At 49.2% G+C, this 21901-nt stretch overlaps 1 protein-coding gene across 1 annotated transcript in view; it reads right to left on the reverse strand.

Moving 5' to 3' along the window:
- Positions 1 to 14834, reverse strand: part of CFAP77 (cilia and flagella associated protein 77) — a 132343-nt gene extending 117509 nt beyond the window's left edge. Inside the window, exon 1 of the mRNA XM_084798607.1 lies at positions 14422 to 14834. Within this exon, the coding sequence (XP_084654733.1) occupies positions 14422 to 14616 (195 nt within the window). The 5' untranslated portion in view covers positions 14617 to 14834. The remainder of the gene's footprint in view (positions 1 to 14421) is intronic.
- Between the last annotated feature and the right edge of the window lie 7067 nt (positions 14835 to 21901).

Here is a 21901-nt window from a genome sequence, read left to right on the forward strand (position 1 = left end):
CTGCTAAGAAAAATTAACCTCAATCTCAGCTCAGGGTCCCCAGGTTGATTACCATAGTCATTTAAATACTGTAATCTCATTTTCATCCTGAGGATAAGGGGATGGGGTGAGGGGGGGGGAGTGCCGAGAAGGGATTGGGGAGCGAAGCTGGAGAGAGAAAAAGCTGAGCTGGGGAGGGGAGAAGCCAGAATAAATTTATCTGACAAAGGGATCGTGCCTTTCCGCGTACGGAACCTATTTCGGATCCTTCCACTTGATTGGAAAAGTTGATGAAGTTTAAATGAAGCAGAATTAGAACCTCAGGCTGCCGAGTATTGACAGGGGGCGTGGGGGGGGGGTGCTTCGCAAGAGTGTGCGATTCAATGGCCGCGGCCCGCGCAGGAGACAAGAGAGAGGCCTAAATGGTATAATCTTCAATCGCATCCAACATCCACACTGACAAGGCAGGGTAATGAGTTAGGCCAGATCAGGCCTGTTGGTTAAAGAAATTAATCCCTCTGGCTGCCCAGAGACAGGCTTTGATGCCTATTGTGTGGCCCGGTCCAGCCTATCTAAATGGAAACTATCCTCGAGGGCCAGCGCCCCGCTTTTCATTGCCGGGACTAATCTGATAACAATTTGCTTTCTCTGATTACGGGGGTAGGGAGAAGGGACCCTGTGTGGGAGAAGAGACACAGGGGCACCTTCCCTTTGAAAGAGCGAGGCCATCCCTGGGCGGGCCGCCTGGAGAGAGCTGTTGACTGAGACACCCCAGCTCTAGGCCAACAGATACACACGGTACAAATGACGCCCCCACTGGGTCCAGGCATCCCTGGGAAACAGAAAAGCCATGCCGGGTTTTGGTGATGCTGAGTGGTGTGCGGCCAGGCAGACCCGGGAGGCCATCTCAACCGGATCGCAAAGTCTTTTGCCCGTTGTGGGCCGTTGTTTCTTTCCCAGGATGTCCCTGCTCACGAAACCCGAGCTTCTGCTCTTGTCTCGCCGCATTTCCTGTGGAAAACCAGTTTCCCACACCTCTGCCCCCGCAGCGGCATCCCTATGCAGTGGCCTCAGCAGTGCTCTGGAGCTAGTATGCTTCTGACAGCAGAAAAGGCCTCCATCAACGAGGCTACCTCGCAAGCAGATCCAGCCCTTGGTGAGGTAGCTGGACCCACTGCATCCCTCTGTCCCATCAGAAGAAAGGAATCTCCTCAGGTACCAGGCAGTGACGCACCACGGAGCCTCACAAGCTGGGAGCTCATTCTAGCCACGAAGGCCAAGCCCGCCATTTGCCCTCTGTGTGACCTTGGGGATGTTAGCTTTTTTTTTTTCTTTTCTTTTCTTTTCTTCTTCTTCTTCTTCTTCTTCTTCTTCTTCTTCTTCTTCTTCTTCTTCTTCTTCTTCTTCCAGCAGTTTATTCAGGAACTTTGACTATCGGAGTGACCGGATGTTAGCTTTTCTGAGCTCAAAATATGGACTGAGAGCTGAGCTGATGGAAATGGAAGATACAGTACTGAGGGGCCCAGCTCATGGGGAGAGCACTTGCCGAGCACGGGGACACCCTGAGCTCCATCCCCAGTGTGTGTAAAGGAGGAGGGAAGGCCGTGGGCCTGGGTACATTGGGATGGGAAACACAAATAATGAAGGCAGCAATGTACACTCACCTAGGCGAGAGAGATGCCAGGAGTGTGTTGGTACCTTTGACAATCCGAGTGCCCGTGCGCATGCGCACATGAGCGTGCGTGCGTGCGTGCGTGCGTGCGTGCGCATGAACACTTGCCTGCATGCATGTGTATGAAGGTGGGAGATGACATGAGGCTATCAGTCCTCTCTTTCTATCATGTGGGGCCTGGGGATCAAACTCAGGCCTTCAGGCTTGGTGGCGAGTGCCTTTACCTACTCTACCATCTCAGTGGCCACCCATGATACCCCTCAAAGTCTTATCAACCATGGCAGGGAAGAAGAATGGAAGAGAGGGAGGCAGGGAGGGAGGGAGGGAGGGAATGGCTTGACACTTGAGAGGACATTGCTGTCACTAAATTCTTCTGATTTGATTTGTACATTGACTGGGGCCTGACGCTTCAGAGCCCCCCAGCCTCACCCCCCACCCCCCACCGGCTTTGGCTTGAAGCCTGGCTCCTCTGGCTGACTTTAAGCAAGTTGCATGGCCTCTGCAACCCTCAGCCTCACATCTGTAAAATAGGAACTGTAGGACCGCGCACATGTTACGGCTGTTGCAATGGCCCACAGGACATGACGCGCCAGTAGAGCCATTTGGCTCAGCCTGGAGTGTTCCTGCGGCAGAAGCTGCTGTTAGCAGGTCCGGTGGGTCTCCAGCCAAGAGCTCACAGCTTTGGGATCAACCTCTTCCTTGAATTCCCACTCTGGAAGATGCCAAACCCAGGAGCATCCTGTCACAGGGCAGCTGAGGAGACATGGGGGCTCAGGACCATGGTTGCAGGTGCTTGCTTCCCTCTTGTTAGAATTTTTACTTAAGCCTCTGAATTCCTGCACACCTGGTTCCTCCAGAGCAGGCAAACCCTACAGCGGACCAATTATAAAGGAAGCAACCACAGCGCTCGGCCCAAAGCGACCCTCAGAACCTCCCTTGAAGGTTCCCTCAAATAGCTGGTGACACTCAGAGCATTCCAGACTCCAGCTAGTTGAATCTGCAAAAGGGAAACGGAAGGTTCTGGCCCTAAGCCATGTATAAGGCACACGTGCCCTGCCATCACTAGCTCCCAACATCCAGCCTGAAGAGAGAGCAGGATGCAGTCAACACACCCACCTCAGCAGTCACACACAGACTGTGTGCATGTACCCCCCCAGCCCCCCAGCCCCCCACCCCACCCCACCTGTCGCTAGTTGCCTAGTCCCCCTCAGTGCAGGTACAAGGCACAGTGGCTGCAACAGTGGCTGCTTCCTGGCTCTGACCCTGTGATCCTTGGATTCTGCATCCTTTATTCCTTAGCTTTGGGCTCTGTGAGTCGTCCTAGGCCTGGAGTTCCTTGGACAGCCTCCTGTTAGCCCTTCCTGTCCCCAGAAGCTCATGGTGGCCACCTCACCCTCTTTCTCAAGGGCTCAGAATTATCCCTGAATCTGTTTTCACAAAACCTCTTACTTTGCCTGGAAGGCTCTCCTTCCACCAGCCACCAAACACAACGCAAACACTCCACTCTTCCCAGGCCAGGCTTCCTGTCTGTGCCCCCTCCCCCTCCACCCCCCCCCAGGGCCTCATGAGCTGTCTGCTGCAGGGACAACAGCTATCTTGTTGGATGAGGTGCCCCTGGTGGACAGACAGCTAGGCACGGACATTTGGCGTTCCGGTTGTAACACCTGGCAAGTGGCTGAGCATGCAAGGCTAGCATGGACTCAGGTGGCTGCCGGGGGAGGAGGGAGTCAGTGCGCACGAAGTAAGACAGTGAGGGATGCACCAAGCGGACCGTGAGCTCATCACTGTGGTCCCAGGGCCGGGCACACCTAATTCAGAGGAAATGTGTCAGTACATGTATGAGCTAATGAATAAACGAATGACACGTATCCAGGAGAGAGACAATGGGCTCCCAAGTGAAGCCATCCCCTGCACCCTCCATTCTACCACACCACACACACAACCCCGTCTCCTGAAACAGCTTTCTCCCCCAGTCAAAAATAGACTCACCCAGTGACCCAGAGCCAGCGTCAGGTCAGGCTCACTTGCAAGCTCAGGGCCTCTCCCAAGCTCCTGAACGGGACTTCTGAAACTAGTTACCGGTTTGTATTCTGCCAGTGTGGCTCAGTGTGCAGAGTGCTTGCCTGGCGTGCACAACGCCGAGCCCAACCCCCCCCCACCCACCCAAATAGAACCCCCAAGCTTTGCAGCATGTGCCTGTAACCCAGCACTCAGGAGGTGAAGGCAAGAGAATTGGGAATGCAAAGACATTCTTGACTGCATGGTGAGTTCGAGGTCAGTCTTGACTACACGAGTCCATCTCAAAAGGAAAAAAAAAATTAAGGCCAGGTGTGGTGGCCCACGCTTTTAATCCCAGCACTTGGGAGGCAGGAGCGGGTGGATCACCGTGAGTTCAAGGCCAACCTGGTCTGCAAAGTTGAGTCCAGGACAGCCAAGGCTACACAGAGAAACCTTGTCTCAGAAAAAAAAACAAAAAAACCAACAACAACAAAAGAACGAAACAAAACAAAAATTTAAGAAGGACCCCAAAACCGCCTAAGCTTTAGAATTTGCTTCTGTTCTCACCTCTCCAGCTCCCTGTACACACACACACACACACACACACACACACACACACACACACACACACACACACCTTCTAACGTTCGTGCAAGGCCTCGCCTTGTCTTCCCTGCTGAGCAGGGACCCCATCTTGACTGCCCCTACTGTATCATCTTAGGCCTTTGCTGTTACTTCATGTCTGTCTTCTGCCTAGTGGGCTGTGAGCTCCATGAGAGCAAGACCCAGCCAGATCCTGTACCCCAGCCCTGCCCCAGTGGCATAAGGCATGCTCAGAAAGGAAATGTTGCCTAAAGCGACGATAGAGGAACGGACGTGTCATTTTCTACTGCTTCCCTCCTAATGCTCAGAGTGGAGGTTCCGTCTTTCTCTCTGGGGGCGCCTGCACAACTCTGACTCCCTTCGCCAGGCCAGACTCTCTCCAGGTGCCCCCCTCCTTCCTCCCACCCCAGTACCCCTGAAGTCCATCTCACTGACCACCCCAGCCTAGCTGTACAGTCCTTTCTGCTCCTGCCTCGACTTCTGGATATGGTGCCGTGACCTCCCTCTCCTCACCTTCCACCCTTATTTTGTTTTTTTTTTTGGGGGGGGTTGTTTTGGTTTGGTTTGGTTTGGTTTTGGTTTTTTGAGACAGGGTTTCCCTGTGTAGCCTTGACTGTCCTAGACTTACTTTGTAGACCAGGCTGGCCTCGAACTCACAGCAATCTGCCTGCCTCTGCTTCCCGAGTGCTGGAATTTCTCCTTCCACCCTTAAAAACTCAGCTCCAGTCTTTGAAGACCAACAGAACCACCGGACACGATCTTTAGTCCCCTTGTGTGTTCAGCCAGTGCTCCACAATGTAGGCAGATAAGCATCTGCTCACTGACTGATGCGTTCTTTAGCAATTTCAAATACCTACTGTAGCTGAACCTCTGTCCTTGTCGCTGTTTTGTTTTTGGGGTGATGGGAGTGGAACCCAGGGTCTCACAAGCTAAGGAAGTGTTCAGACACTGAGCTACACCCCAGCCCTTAGCTTCTGTATTCTTAAAGATCTGCTAGGAGGCAGAGGGAAAACAGAACAGCAATTCTATGATACTCAAACAATTGCTTTTTAATTTTTATTTTATTTATTTACTGGTTTTTTTTTTTTTTGAGACAGTGTTTCTCTGTATAACAGCTCTGGCTGTCCTAGAACTCTCTCTGTAGTCCAGACTGGCCTCGAACTCACAGAGATCCACCTGCCTCTGCCTCCCAAGTGCTGGGATTAAAGGCGTGAGCCACAACCACCCAGCCAAACAATGGCATCTTAAGGTGGTGGCATGGCCTAATTCGTTCTGGTCCATTAACGTGAATCGATGAAGCTACTGGTAAACTTTCTAGTCACCCACCCATGAGTGAGCACCACAGTCTCTCTCCGTGCTCTTTGGGCATCCCAACTTGGTAACAGGCTGTGACACCCAGCCTCAGCAAATTGAGACTTTTTCTCTAGTGTAGTGGTCCAGTTTGGATGCCCAACTGTCACGTATAAATGGCCAGTCACCTGGCAGCCGTGTGGCTGCTTCTCTTAGGGTGTGCTCCTAATCTCTTAGACACTAACACAGAGAAACTTAGCTTGTGCTTGCTGCTCCTAAGCTCACTGGCCTCCTGGATGTGTATTGCTTGGGTTCTATAAAAGATCAAAATCCCCTCTTTTCAGATCATTACATATTTTCTGCAATCCTTTTGACGGGGAGAAGGGAGAAGGCTCCCTTCATGGTGTTGTGTGTGCTGACCTTTGGGCTCATTGACCCACATTTATCTCTTGACCCACCCCTGATGTGCCTTTATTATTGGGTGGACCATTACAGCTGTTTTCCTAATAAAGCTCATTCTTGCTTCCCTGAAATATGGTATTTAGGGCCACAATGAATGCACAAGGTCTGCCGTGGGGTGCTGGCCCGCTATGAGCTTAATTTTTCCACACTGCATCAACCCCATATTTTAAATCTTAGTTCATGAAGAGTGAAATTGGAAGTTGGTAGGGCAGATACACAAAGCCCATACACCAGCCAGTAATTGCTCAGCAAACCAGCATCCCTGCTAATTAGTTTACTTAATGAGTTATTGAGCCACACCGTAAGATGGCTGAAAAAAAAATTTTTTTCCCCTAAATTGCAATGTGGGTAAGGACTGAGGCAGACAAGCCGCAGACAAATGCATCACTAAGGGGAAGAAAATAGATTATAGCACAGACCATCAGGGAGGCCAGCAATGACAGAATCAGTCTACACCAACTGTTTAGTTTCTGTGAGTTTACATTAGGTTTTTTGTTTGTCTGTTGTTTGTTTGTTTCCTTCAATATAGGGTTTCTCTGTGTAGCCCTGGCTGTCCTGGACTCTCTTTGTAGACTAGGCTGGCCTCGAACTCACAGAGATCTGCCTGCCTCTGCCTTGCACCACCTCGCCCGGCTTACGTTAAGTTTTTAAGAGGCTGAGGTGAGCTATGAACAAGCATTCCTTTTGATTATAGTTTCTAGTTCAAGGTCTCTCAGCCACGAACCGTCCATATTTGGAGACTGACTCCTTGATGCAGGGGGAAGGGGCTGGCTCCACATTGTGACGGATTGAGCAGCATCCATTATGCCTGCCCACTATGGATGGTCCGTCCAGCAGCACCTCCTCCTCAGCTCCACTAGCCAAAAAGTGTCTCCAGAAGTAAGTTCCTTTGAGGTCCACTGATCTCCAAAGTATGAATCACTGACTGGTCCCCAGTTAAATTCCAATGAAGTCTATTCCGTCTTTTCTGTGGTGCAGCATGTCACTTAAACCAGTCTTCATTAGAGCCTGGACCCGTGGGTAAGCTAAGTCCCAGCGGTTTTCATCAGGTTTAGCTGGGTGTGCTATCAGCTCTAGGGCGGCAGGGAAGACCGATGGGTGGATTGGCAGATCAGTTACAGCACACAGTGTGACGACGTAAATGCTCAGTACACACATCACAATACAAGTTCCCTATGTTTAGGCTCAACATTATTTTTAGATTTAAAAAAAAAAAAAGCATGGCCAGGTGGTGGTGGTGCACGCCTTTAATCCCAGCACTCAGGGAGGCAGGGGCAGGCGAATGTGAGTGCTGTGAGTTCGAGGCCAGCCTCATCTACAAAGTGAGTCCAGGACAGTCAAGGCTACACAGAGAAACCCTATCTCGAAAAACCAAAAATAAATAAATAAATAAATAAGCATGCATGTATCTGTGTGTGCTTATGTGTACCTCATGTGTGCAGGCACCTGAGGAGATCAGAACAGCAAGTCAGATCCTGGGGAGCTAGAGCTACAGATGGTTGTAAGCCACCTGGCATGGGTGCAGGGAACTGAACGTTGGTCCTCTGTGAGTACCCAGTGAGTGACCCTAACCACTGAACCATCTCTCGAGGCTTTAGCACTTACTTAACACCAACAACTGAGAACACAAGGGTTACCTTAAGCAGTATAAATATTAATGATCAAGAGCATAGAAAACCAAAGCACTTGCTCTGAAAGTGCCCCCTGGGGACATCTGAGGACACCCATGGCTAGCCATAGCCTGGTGAGCCCACAGAATCCTCATGACTCTCCCAGGACCAGGTACCAACTCTGGTCTCCTCACAGATGGAAGAAGCCCAGTCCCAGAGATAAGCCCCACCCAACCCCAGGCGGCAGAATAAGCAAGTGGCGGCAGAAGTCACTGGCCTGGGTCTGCTGGATCCAGAACCACTCTGCTGGCCTTTCTTTCTCCCCATGAGGGAGCTGAAGTTACGTATCTGCCCAGCCAAGCTAGAATTGTCCTCATTTGCGCTGACAGAAGAACTTGAAAAAGGAACCAGAGGAAATTTGCATTTAAAGTTGAGTTGTAACCAGTGGCCAACAGATGCTTGGAAGGTTAGCTTCCTTGATATGTGTTTGTTTACAGCAAACGGTGAGGGACTCCGCATAGTTACTATATTTGCTAAATCCACCAGAGGCTGTGCATTCTAAGGGCTGTGCCCCCCTTGCTTTTGCCTGGCCACCCTAAAGGTCACCAGGCAGGAGGGAGAATCCAGCAGGCCCACTGCTGGGTTTAATAGGTCCAGGTCTCAAGTGGTAGGACAGAGCTCTGTGGCACTTTGCTGCAAGAATGTGCCAACCGGGCTGGTGGTGGCACACACCTTTAATCCCAGCACTCAGCAGCAGAGGGAGGGAGGAGGATCTCTGTGAGTTCGAGGCCAGCCTGGTCTACAAGGAGAACTGCAGGAGAGCCAGGGCGGTTATACAGAGAAACATTGACTTGAAAAACAAAAACAGCAAAAGAATGGCAAGTCTTAGGCTGGGAAAGGCCCAGTCTTCCCTAGGTGAGACACATTTGTAGGTATCCCAAACAGGAATGCAGAGCCAAGAGTCCAGAACTAGTCCTCAAAGCACAGTTAACATGTTAGAGAGCCTACCTTAACATTTAATAATATCTGTGTCCTTCTTAAGCTTTTAAAAACAAAAGCTTCAGGTGACTGATGGGTATCCGCTTATTTTGTGGTCCCAAGGATGGAGTAGGGACGTGTGTGTGTGTGTGTGTGTGTGTGTGTGTGTGTGTGTGTATGTGTGTGTGTGTGCGCGTGCGTGCAGAATGGTTTGAAAAGCCCTGCAATAGGAAACAGGTTTTGGGAGCTGGAGAGATGGCTCAGAGGTTAAGAGCACTTGCTGCGTGCTCGCTTCGACAGCACATATACTAAAAATTAGGACAATACAGAGAAGATTAGCATGGCCCCTGAGCAAGGATGACACGCAAATTCATGAAGCGTTCCATATTAAAAAAGAAAAAAAAAAGCACTGGCTGCTATTCCAAAGGTCCTGAGTTCAATTCCCAGGAACCACAAGGCAGTTCACAAACATCTATAATAAGATCTGACACCCTCTTTTGACCTGCAGGTGTATATGCAGGCAGAGTAATTTATACATAATAATAAATAATTTCTTTTAAAAAAAAAGAAAGAAAAGAAAACAGACTTTGCAGCCTGAGAGATGGATCAGCTGGCTAAAGTACTGATTGTGTCTGTCCCTGGAACCCACACAAGAAAGAAAGAACTGACCACCACATAAATAAATAAAAGACGAAAGAGCCTGGCGTATACAGCAATCAACACTCGGGTCCAGAATGTTCTGAAAGGCATAGAGAATGACTTCTAACCCATCCTCGGGGGACTCAGAGTTGTTCCTGAAGGAACAGCCTTCCTTCCCTTCAAGCACCCCACCCCACCCCCCAGCAGTGTTCTGAATGAAGGTCACGTGATCAAAGGGCGGCTGGGTTCAGTAGGAAGAAGCCTGTTCTGAGGTCTTGTCTCCAATCATGCGCCCCGTGTACTAAGGGAGGAAGGAGAGAGGCGGCTCGGCCTGATCCGGGGACTCCAGTGAGGAGCCAGTGGAGTGGGCAGCTTTTCTCTCGGGAATGGCCAGAGACCAGTGCGATTTGTTCCCCCTTCAACGGCTACTCCCTAAAGGGAGAAGGGAGAAGGAGAAGAGCAAGGGAGGGGGAGGGTGAGAGGGACAGAAGGGGAAGCAGGGGTGCGGGGAGGAGGAGGGGGAAGAGGAGGAAGGGACTGGGGGAACAAGAATGGATAAACCAGCGGCAGAGCATCCAGCCCAGACTGGACCACCAGGATGCTTTTTAATTCCTAACATTTCATTTCCTCCTATTACACTGTAATTGAATGTAAAGGGCCCGAGCGATCACAGCCATACTCTCCTCGGCAGACAAACCACACACACAATGTTTTCCCACCGTGTAATGAAAACACTGGTATCTTTGTGCGAGCCGGCTTTGGACAGCCTGCCTTCTTAACGCCCATCTCTGTCTCTGTGTTTATGTTTGCCAGCATTAATATTTATTAGCGACGTTAGGCTATTAGTGGGCATGGTGTGCTTGCCGGGCTTTGTAGAGCATCCAATTTGAACGCACTTGCTCTGGATAAACACTTCCTCGTGCTGGTAATCACAACAACCTAGGGCAGCTTTATGTCTTATGACGTGAACAGCCCCTAACGCTTGGCATCTAAGGAAGGGCAGAACCACTTTCCACAGCCGGCCGGCTGCTCCACTCTCCCCATCTTTGACATGGACCTATCTACCCTAGGGCTCCCTCTCCCCAAAACTGAATGCTCTGGGCTTGTAGCTCACTGGAAAACTCAGAGGAGGTGACCTGTGACATTGCCGGACTTACTTTGTCTGTGTGCCTATGTGTTTGCATCTTGTACGTGTATGTCTGTGTTGTGTATCTGTGTGTACCTGTATGCCTGTATGTGTGACTCTGATGTCTCTGTATCTCTATGCATGTGCCTCCTCTCCAGACTCCTAAATAGTCAAGTGCCTGTGGGCAGAGGCTGAGTTTTGAACTTGGTTCGGTGCCTCTCACCCCAGTTCAGGATGGCCCCCGGCACCCAATAAACATTTAAGAACTTCTTTCCTGACTCTTGTCGAGTGCTGAGAAAGTATTTCTCACTTCTGCAGGGACGCTAAGGTGAAATGATTCTGGGATCAGAGTCATTTGTGAACACTTCCAACTGCCTGTTATACAGGATGTGACAAACCTGGGTCACCCTTGGTTAATTAGTCATGGCTTGTGGCCAAAAACAGCATGAGGTTGTAAGTCAGGAGACTGGAACCTCCTCCCACTTCGGATACCAGGTCACAGGAGCACCCCAGGATGGGTGTCTTCCCCTGGTTGGAGGCCTCCCTAAGCCTCCCAATAGGAGATGCATTTGATGTAGGCAAACTTCCCTCTAGCCTCAAACGCTTGACTCTATGACTTTATTTTTACAAATGTGTGTTCTTCTTATTTGTGACATAAACCCCCACAGGAACAAAAAAAAAAGTCGGTAATAAATTATGAAAAAAAAAAATCAGGTGCCCTGATCATTTGTACTTTCTGAGGATTCTGGAGCCGATCAATCCCCCTGCTCCCGCCCACACACCCCGTGCACCGCAGCCAGCCTCTCAGGGAGACAGAAGACTCAGAGCTGTCAGTGGAGCAAACTGCGCAGTCTCTCCCCGTAATTGTATTGACAGGATATCAGCCAAGTCGAGGTGGCAGGAAGAGTGTACTCTGACAGGTTTTGTGAGGGAGCCTCGAAGGCTACTGTGGCAGGATTCTCTGTTCAGTCTCCGGATTCTAGGGAAACGAGAACCAAGCGGGGTGAAACTGGGTTCTTTCTCAGTTTAATTTTATGTCCCCAGAGAGTCCCAGTGGAAGGAGAGCTGGCTGGCTGCACATCACTTGACAAGAGAGAAGCCTTTGCCAGTGAAAACTATTTACGATATTTTTGTGGTTGCATAAAACACCTTCTCGACTCAGTTAATTGCTGTGAGATGTGCAGTTGGCTTGGGTTTCAGCAAGGTGGCCAGTTGGTGAATGTTTATAGATGAAACACCTGCTTGCAAATCTGAGGGTCTCCCTTTAGCTCTGGCCGCTGTGGCATGTGGAAGACACATTTTTTAATAACTGATGTAGATATGCCTGGTAGATTCCATGGGTGGAAAATACTAGTGTGTGGTTCATTCAGTGTCTGCATTTGAAGTAGGGAGAAGAAGAAGAAGAAGAAGAAGAAGAAGAAGAAGAAGAAGAAGAAGAGGAGGAGGAGGAGGAGGAGGAGGAGGAGGAGGAGGAGGAGGAAGAGGAGGAGGAGGAGGAGGAGGAGCAACCAGATAAATGCTGAGCCTACCCATGAGAAGACGTAATGTGGGCGACCACCTCCCCGTATCGTAGAATAAATATTTCCAGGGTGCTGTATTTCTCTCATAGAAATGTACTTCTTCCGGCTCAGACACAGCTAAAATACACTTCAGTTGCCATTATTCCCCAAAGACACCCAGAGCCAAGAGCACTCACACGATGAGGAAGCATTCACCCCAACACTGGGACCAGCAGAACAGGCACCCCCTTAAAGGGACCTACAAGTCCAGCTCAGTCAAAACGACAGAGCGATATTTCTTTCCATGTTCTCAAACCCTATAACTAATTTTAATATTTCCTTTTTCTTGAAAGCCCAACAGCAAATGTTCCAGAGTTCAATGTTTCCTCACATAGAGAAAGCTGGGCTGGGAATCAGTGGTGTGACTGTTAAGCCAGCTCTGCCAGACCCTCGAGTCAAAAGCCTTGCCGGCATTCCCCTACGCACCGGCTTATCAGGAGCTTCTGCAGCAGGGAGCGGCCCGGCTCCGCTTTCACATCCTCTCTCTGCCGGCTTTTAGGCAGGCTGGGTTTTGACGAGAGATCTTACAGGAAGGGGTAAATATTGAATGTGGACATCATCATTCAAACACTAGCTGCGCTTCAAACACCAAAAGGCGGGGAAGACTGCCCCCTGCTGTCACTTGCACGAAAGCGTCCTCGGCTGGGTCACCAAAGAGCCGAGGGATGTGACCCACGCTGTTGGTGGTCACCAGGGACCAGGACAGCCTGAAAAAGAGAACCCCATTGGTGGGTCAATCATCACCTCTACTTTTAAAGAAATGATGATTCCTTAAACTCCAGCTCCAGAGACAAGGATGGAACTTATCCTGGAGACTGTTAAGTTAGAGCCACCTAGAGGTGGCACTTGATATAGCCAGGGGGAGAAGCCAGGGGCAAAGGGAGTGTGTTTCACATGGTGTAGTTACAAGCATTCGTAGTTTATACATCTAAACACATGCTAAACATATAGTGAGCTACATATAACACATGTATGTGCCATACATATATACATATCATGTGTTACCTGTAGTCAATATTACACAAGAACTCACTCTATAATGCCCATCAACTCACATTTAAGTGGGAGGGAGCCGCACACTAGTGGCATCTAGTTAAAGCAGTGTCGGAGCATCAGAGCAGCCGGTGATAGGCGGTTTCTCCTTGGCCTAAAACAGTAAAACCCCAACTGTCTGTCCCACGTGCCTGCTGAGATCAGCAACCCAAGAAGCAAGCAAGGTCTGTTCCACTGTGGAGATACCTCAGAGGGGCTGGTGCTAAGGATTGCTGCTGCACCCTGCACCGACACCGTATCTAACTTCTGTCCTCCTGGGAACATTGATTAGCCCAGAAAGGTCCAGGAGGGTCAATGTTTTCCCACGACTCAAAGAATGCAGCCAAGTCAAGAATGCAGCACAGTCAAGAAAACCCAGGTTATGCCTGTCGGTGGTGGCATGCGTCTTTAATCTCAGTACTTGAGAGGCAGAGGGAGGCCCATCTCTCTTAGTTCGGGGCCAGCCTGGTTTACAGAGTGCATTCTAAGACTACACAAAGAAACCCTGTATTGAAAAAGAAAAAAACGGAAGGAAGGAAGGAAGGAAGGAAGAAAAAGAAAGAAGGAAAGGCCAGGTTCTCTTCACAAAAGAAGGAAGGGGAAGTGGGGGAGGGAGAAAAGAAGGAGGAAGGAAGGGAAGGAGGGAGGAAAGGGAAAGAAAGGGGAGGGAGGGAGAGAGAGAGAATATCAAACACCACAACTATGGGTTCTAATCAGTGTCTGGAATCAGAGAAATCGTGATTATTACTGAATCCATGGTTACCATCAACACGCCCATCGCCCTCCACACCCACCCAACCTGGGACACCAAGATCATTTTTAGAAGCATACTGCCCTCTAGCGGTGCAAGATCGATTTGCTCCACTAAACTTCAATTTGGCTTTTCCTGTCACCGCGCGTGAAAAGAGGCAGAGAGCCACCGCCACGTGTAGTTTCCAGCTAGGCTGGAAAACAGACTAAAGTGCATAGCGCCGCCACTAAAAGGTAAGGGGATCTAGCTACAAAAGCTGCTCGCACGTGAGTGTCGGTCAGGCCTCCTAGTGGGTTTTCAACCCCAGCCTCCCCCGGCCCCTCCCCCCAAACACACACACACACACACACTTAGGGTTGTGATGTGACGCTTCCACGACAGCCCCGGAGCACCTGTTGCACAGTAGGCTCGAGGTGCTGGGGAAAGTGGGTCTTGTGAGATGTCAAAAGGATGGATGGGTGCGTGCGACCTGTCACCCTGTGTGTTCATAGAGCCCCGCGGAGATTGCCCTATCCAAAGTCTTCCCCAGTCACTCCCGCTACTTGAGGACATTAAAGTTCGGGGACTGGCGGCGACTGCAGAGGGTCCGGACCTGTCCCTCCCAGAGCTGGTTTCCGACACCGCTCCCGGACCCTGGGACCCGAGGCCAGAAGGCTCAGCAGCTGGAACCCAGGGGCAGCGTCGTTGCCCCGCGGAGGGGACGCGCGCGCCCGGGCGCTCACCTTGACGATGAGGGGGTTCTGAAACATGGAGTCACGCACGACCCCAAGCCTCTCGTTCTCCATGCCCGGGCGAATGTCTGTCACCACCAGCGGCCGTCGGGGCGGCGGGCAGATCTGGCTGACCGAGCGGCGCATCGGCTGCTTCTTCTTCTTCCATCGTGTGAGCTCTTGGCGGGATTTCCCGGGATCAGGCATTATGGGGGGCTCCGGGAGCTGACCCTAGCTGCAAACTCCCAGAGTTCTACCCTGTTCTACCACTCCAGCCCCACGCGCGCGCGCTCCGGGCTGCACCACACGGACCCTGGGGTGCACCCCGCGGCCAGGCAGACTCGGAAGCGGAGCGCGCCCACCTGCGGAGCCCCGGTGGAGCGCTTAAACCCCCCAGTTCTTCGGAGTGATTTGAGCACCTCTCTGCAGACTGGGAAAGGGAAGAGTGTATAGACTACCCCTTGAGAAGAAATGGACCGGCCCGTCTCCTTGGCGACGGGACGCCAACAGCTCAGGGGCTTCCGGTTTCTTTTCCAGAGATACTTGGCAACCACAGAGACCTTTCCGAACTGTCTCAAGTCCACATAGAAAAACCCAAAAATCAAATCTAGGTTGTGCTAAAGAGGTTTTAGAGGGCCATTTAGCTTTGGTTTCCACTCTCTCTCTCCCCACCTTACTGTACTCACAGTTCCCTCCCGAGGGAAGAACACACACACACACACACACACACACACACACACACACACACACACACACACACACTCCTCAGGATATCTCACTAACATGGACACATTGGAAAAGAAATATGCATTCTAGGCTTGATGTCAACTCTAACCTACTGGGTGGTCCCAAGCCAGTTTCCCTGTTACATGCTTGCTTTCCATCCATTCTTTAAGAAGTGTGAGGAAAGAAAAATCTATGGATTAGATTAATAGTGTCTGACTCTGAAACCAAACGGAGGGAAACTGAAAAACTCAGGTCCGCAGAAATCATTGGCTTGATTCACTGAGTAAGAACATCTGAAAAGGGGCTGGAGAGATGGCTCAGCAGTAAAGAGCACAGAGGTCCCGAGTTCAAGTCCCAGCAACCGCATGGTGCCTCACAGCCATTTTTATAGCCTCTAACACCCTCTTCTGGCATGCAAGTGTACATGCAGATAGAGCACTCATATACATAAAATAATAAAATCGTCTTTTAAAAATCTGAAAATATTTAATCCCAGCACTCGGGAGGCAGAGGCAGGTGGATCCCTGTGAGTTCAAGGCCAGCCTGGTCTACAATGCAAGTCCAGGACAGCCAAGGCTACACCCTGTCTTGAAAAAAAAAACAAACAAAACAAAACAAAAAAATCTGAAAATATGGCTGGAGAGATGATGGCTGGGAGGGTGAAGGTGCCACCAAGCCTGACAACCCAATTTGATTCTCAGAACCCATATGGTGGAAGAAGAGATCCCACACCTCCTAAGTGTCCCCTGACTTCCACACAAATGCTGGGGCACACATGAATACACACACACACACACACACACACACACACACACGCGCGCGTGCGCGCGCGCGCACACACACACACTAAATAAATAAATAAATAAATAATATATAGAGCATAGAAAGACCATTTGGAAAAGGCATCTTACACTACTCTCAAAGATCTACTAATTCTACCTCCTGAATTAAAAAAAAAAAAAAATCAAACCAGCCCGCAGAGTGGCACACATCTGTAATTCCAGCACTCAGGGAGGTAGAGGCTGGCAAATCTCTGTGAGTTCGAGGCTAGCATGGGCTACAAAGTAAGTTTAGGACAGCCAGGGCTACACAGAGAGAGAGAGAGAAGAAAATTCAAACCTACCCAAAAATTTAAAATTGAAAGAAAAAAAAAAAAAAAGCTGGCGAAATGGCTCACCAGTTACCAGTGCTCACTTAGTGGCACAGCAGTATTTCCGGTTCCTAGGCATCTGGCGCCATCTTCTGGCCTCCTTGGGCACCAGGCACACACATACAAACACTCATGCCCATATCTTTTTTAAATTAAATTCTTCAATGAAAGACCTCTGAGGTCCTCACCTGGATTCACAACCTTTTGTGTCTGTTATTGTCACTGAGTAGGCTCTTATACCTGCACATGGACACACAACTCACAGACACACTGCCGAGCTGCTTGAAACTTCCTCAAACAAAACGTGATGCTGTATTAGTTCCTTTTCTATAGATGTGATAAAGCACATGACAAGGAGTAACTTGTAGAAGGAGGAATTTATTTGTGCTTAGGGTTCTAAAGGGATAGGGGCATTGTGGCAGGCAGGCAGGCAGGCAGACATGGTGGCTGGAACAAGTTGCTGACACCACACATCCCGAACACCCCAATGGTGCAGGAGCAAGACAGACAGACAGACAGACAGACAGACAACAGGGAATGGCAGGCGGCTTTGAAACCCCAGCAACCTAGTTCCTCCAGCAAGGCCACACCTCCTAGACCTCTCCGAACATCACCACCTACTGGAAACAAGTGTTCAGATAGATGAGGCTCTTCTTGCTCAAACCACTGCAGACCCTAAAGACTTCATCCTGCATTAAGGGCATTTTCTTTTGTGGAAATTTTTTTTAAATTTGATAATAGCCGGGCATGGTGGCACACGCCTTTAATCCCAGCACTTGGGAGGTAGAGGCAGGTGGATTGCTGCAAGTTCGAGGCCAGCCTGGTCTACAAAGTGAGTCTAGGATGGCCAAGTCTACACAGAGAAACCCTCTCTCAAAAAACAAAACAAAACAAAACAAAAACACTTGATAATAGATTTCTCTGCCTACACAATAAGCCAATTTAAGCCAAATCAAGAATATAAAGGCAAGCCAGGTGTAATGGCATGCACCTTTAATCCCAGAACTCAGGAAGCAGAGGCAGACAGATCATTGTGAGTTTGAGGCCAGCCTGGTCTACAAAGTGAGTCCAGGATAGTCAAGGCTACACAGAGAGTGAGTTTGTAGAAGGAAGCACACATGTTTTCAAGTGGCGTCTAATTGAGTGGCATAAAATGTGACCAATCAAAGAAGATTGACAGACTAGGATACGCCCAATTCTCATGAGAAGAGAGAGGAAACGGAAGCTACTTCAGAGGCAGTTTTATAGGGAAAGGAAGCATTTTTTACCAGGACAGGAATAGAGAGATGGGTTGCAGAGAGAGAACTCAGGTGAAGATGGAACTAGCCAGAAAATGAGAAAAAGTCAGAAGATTAGAGCAGATGGCTGAGTTAGTCTGAGGCCGAGCAGAGCAATTCTGGGCCAAGAGAGAAGCCAGATTATATAAATCATCTGGGAGATGAGTTTGATCCAGAACAGCTGAGTTAAACCAGGCAGCCCAGAGCTTATTAAGCAGTAAGTCTCAGAGGCTGAGAACATTCTAGGCCTGGGTTAGATTGTATGGAAGCTAGAAGCTTCCAGGACTAGGCCTAGGTTATCAGAAGAAGGCAGTAAGCCTCCCAGACAGCCATTGAGCCAGGAGAATAAAGGTTCCTTTTCCACCCCTGGGCAGGGCACTCTTGGGTAGGTTGCTAGAGAGGTGGCAATGAGGAGCCATAACATGCTGGCCTGGCGTTTCCCCCTCCAGGTTGGTGGGGGAACGTTCTCTGTGGGGGCGGGTTGGGGGAGGGAGGGCAGGTGGGGCTTATGCAGGGGCCCGCAGAGGTTCTAGGCTAACGCTTAGTTCACAACTTCATCCATACACATGACAGCCATCGATTGGTATCTTCCTGCCTCTCTCTCCATCTGCTGAGCTCCCTCCTCTACTGTCACGTCTTATTTTGTGCCCCACAGAATTGAATTAGGGCTGCTGACCAAGCATGGGGGGGGAGTGATTGAGTCACTCCCTGTGACTGTACACTAAATCATAAAGCCCTCCCCTGACCTCCAACAACCATGAACCATCAAGGGCACTTTCCTATACAACATGGCCTTGCCATGGCTACTGCTTATGTCAGTCAAGCTGGCCTGGAACTCAGCAATGTCCACGTGCCTCTGATGCATGAGTGCTAGGATCAAAGGCATTTTTTATTTATTTATTTATTTATACAGTATTCTGCCCGCGTCAATGCCTGCCCGCCACAAGAAGGCACTGGATCTCATTAAAGATGGTCGTGAGCCACCATGTGGTTGCTGGGAATTGAACTCAGGACCTTTGGAAGAGCAGACGGTGCTCTTAACCTCTGAGCCACCTCTCCAGCCCTCAAAGGCATTTATAATGCTGCTTATTATGTTCACAGATCCTTTATAAAAACTGTTTCATTTTTTTGGTTTTGGAGGTTTTTTGTTTGTTTGTTGTTTCGAGACAGGATTTCTCTGTGTAGCTTTGGCTGTCTTAGACTTGCTTTGTAGACCAGGCTGGCCTTGAACTCACCTGCCTTGGCCTCCTGAGTGGCGGGATTAAAAGCATGTGCCACCATGCCTGGCTATATAAGAACTTTTAAAATTTATTTATGTGTGTGAGTGTTTTGCTGGCCTATGTGTTTGTGCACCACATGCTTGTCCGATGCCTGCAGAAGTCAGAAGAGGATGTTGGAGTCCCTGGAACTGGAGTTATGGATGTTTGTGAGCCACCATATGGGTGCTGGGTATAAAAATATCCTTTATCTACTTGACATAAATGTCATCTCAGAGGTTTACTATCTCTGTCCAGAAGCTTCTAGCTTTCTCCTGTACAATCTAATCTAGGCCTAGAAAGTTTTCTGCCTCTGAGACTTACTTCCGAATAAGTTTATCCTAGAACTCTGAACTCTGGCTGTCTAGTTCAACTCAGCTGTTCTAGCTCAAAGTCCTCTCCTTGCTGACTGACTCAAACGGCTTCTCTCAGCTTCTGACTAAATTGCTCTGCTTGGCTCCAAACTAACTCCAGCCATCTGTTCTAATCTTCTGACTGCTTCTCATTCTCTGGCTCATTCTGCCTTCACCTGTGCCTAGCTTGTTCTCACTTCAACCTCTCCTGTAAAACTCCTCTCTGTAAAACTCCCCTGGTAAAACTGCTTCTGCGGCTGGAGAGATGGCTCAGTGGTTAAGAGCGCCGCCTGCTCTTCCAAAGGTCCTGAGTTCAATTCCAAGCAACCACATGGTGGCTCATAACCATCTGTAATGTGATATGGCGCCCTCTTCTGTCTTGTAGGAGTACATGCAAGCAGAGCACTTACACATAATAATGAATAATCTTTAAAAAAAAAAACTGCTTCTGAAATCCACAAACTTAACTCCACTGCATCTGCCTCTCAGCTGAACTGCCTAAACAGAACTGACTAGAACTCAGAGTTCTGCAAGCCTCTGTCTCCTGAGTGCTGGAATTAAAGCCATGTACCACTATGCTTGGACCTAAGCTTTTCTTTACCTAAAAGGAGCTCTATACAAGGCTGGTCTTGAACTCAGAGATCTGCTTGCCTCTGTCTCCAGGGACTAAAGGAGTATTTAAGCTGGATCAGAGACCTAGATCTTGGGATGTGATCTCTTTCCAGGGCAGCCATGTTCTGAATTAACATTCCTCTACAGCTGTGTCCTCTGCAAGGGCCACAGGTGTTCTTAAGCAATAAGCCATCTCTCTAGCTCCACGTCCATGGACTTCAATGTGGTGCAGTAATGGTGTCTAACATGCAGTCCATATGCAAAAAAAAAAATTCTTTTTGTAAAATGCTTTATTTTATGTCTATGGGTTTTGGCCTACATGAATGTCTATGCACTGCATATATGTAGTACATGTGAGTTCATTGATCCATCTTCAGCATCTTCTTTAAATGTGGAATATCCACGGCCACAATGCCTGGAGTTCGCCATGGAGCAAGATGCACTGACAACCACTGTGGACAACCATCGCAGGCTTTACACAGCATCAGTGGGCCCTGTCACGACCAAAGCAGACAGCATAGACATCCATCTGCTCAGGCGAGGCCTGACACAGAGCACTTACAGGTTTTCCCGACTGCTTCACTATGTAACCCAAACCTGTGATCCTCCTGCCTCAGCGCTACAAGTGCTGGAGTTTACAGGCATTTGTTACTACACCTGGAAGACTGTGCATTTTTAAAAGTTTTACTTTAATGTGTATGAATGTTTTGCCTGCGTGTGGTTCGTATGTGCACCATGTATAGGCTTGGCGCCTGTGGTCAGAAGAGGCCACTGGATCCCCTGGAACTGGAATTTCGGACAGCTGTCAGCCACCAAGTAGAAGCCACCCAGGAGCAGAACCTGGGTCCTCTGAAAAAGCAGTAAGTGCTCTTAACCAGTAAATCATCTCTCTAGCTCCCTCCCACACTCTCTTAAAAAATAAAGATTTGTTTATTATATATATAATTTTTGCCTGCATGTACACCTATACACCAGAAGAGGGCACCACATCTCATTATATATAGTTGTGAGCCATCATGTGGTTGAACCTTTGGAAGAACAGCTAGTGCCCTTAACCTCTGAGCCATCTCTCCAGCCCCTTTCCAGGCCCTTTTAACCAAAGGTGCTTAGCAGCTCACACAGAGAAAGTGACAGCAGTTTAAAGAAAAGCATAATAGCAAAGTTAAAAAGCATGCGTTGGAGCCGGGCGTGGTGGCGCACGCCTTTAATCCCAGTACTCAGGAGGCAGAGGCAGCGGATCACTGGGAGTTCGAGGCCAGCCTGGTCTACAAAGCAAGTCTAGGACAGTCAAGGCTACACAGGGAAACTCTGTCTTGGAAAACAAACAAATTTTAAAAAAACCAAAAAAAAAAAAAAAAAAAAAACACCCCCCCCCCCAAAAAAAGTATGCGTTAGAAGCGTGGGCCAGATAAGTCACTTTTTTTCAAGTTGCTAAAAGCCTCAGTTTTCTCATTACAAGATGGGACTGACACAGTATTGCCTAATAGAGATACCTACAACATAGGACTGTTATAAGAATAAATGAGGAGACAGGCTATAATACCAGCACTCGGGAGGTAGAGGGGGGCAGAGGCCCGCCTGGTCTACAAAGTGAGTGCAGAGCATCTAAGGCTATACAGAGAAACTCTGGCTCGGGATGGGGTCGGGGAGTACGTGAGAAAGTGTACAGCTCTTAGGCTGGTATGTAGCTCAGTTGGTAGAGAGCTTGTTCAGCACACAGCGGGCCTGGGGTCAGTCCCCAGCACAGTATAAAACCTGGCTTGGCAGCACATGCCTGTTATTATTGTACTGAACACAGAAGTAAGAGGAATAAGAAGTTCAAGATCACTCTCAGCTCCACAGTGCGTTTGAAGGCACCCTAGGCTACAGGAGACCCTGTCTCAAGAAAACAACAACAACAAAAAAACAAATAAAAAGCAGCTAAAAGTTTGGGTGGTATAGATAATCGCTCTTATTTGATGGCCTAAGTAAAGTTTTTGTTTGTTTTTGGCTTTTCGAGATGGGGGTTTCTCTGTGTAGCCTGGAGTGTCCTGAGACTTTGTAGCACAGGCTAGTCTCGAATTCAGAGATCAGTCTGCCTCTGCCTCCAAGTGCTGGGATTAAAATCATGGGCCACTA

Source organism: Acomys minous (assembly GCF_964271855.1).
Source record: "Acomys minous genome assembly, chromosome: 10".
NCBI classification, from domain to species: domain Eukaryota; kingdom Metazoa; phylum Chordata; class Mammalia; order Rodentia; family Muridae; genus Acomys; species Acomys minous.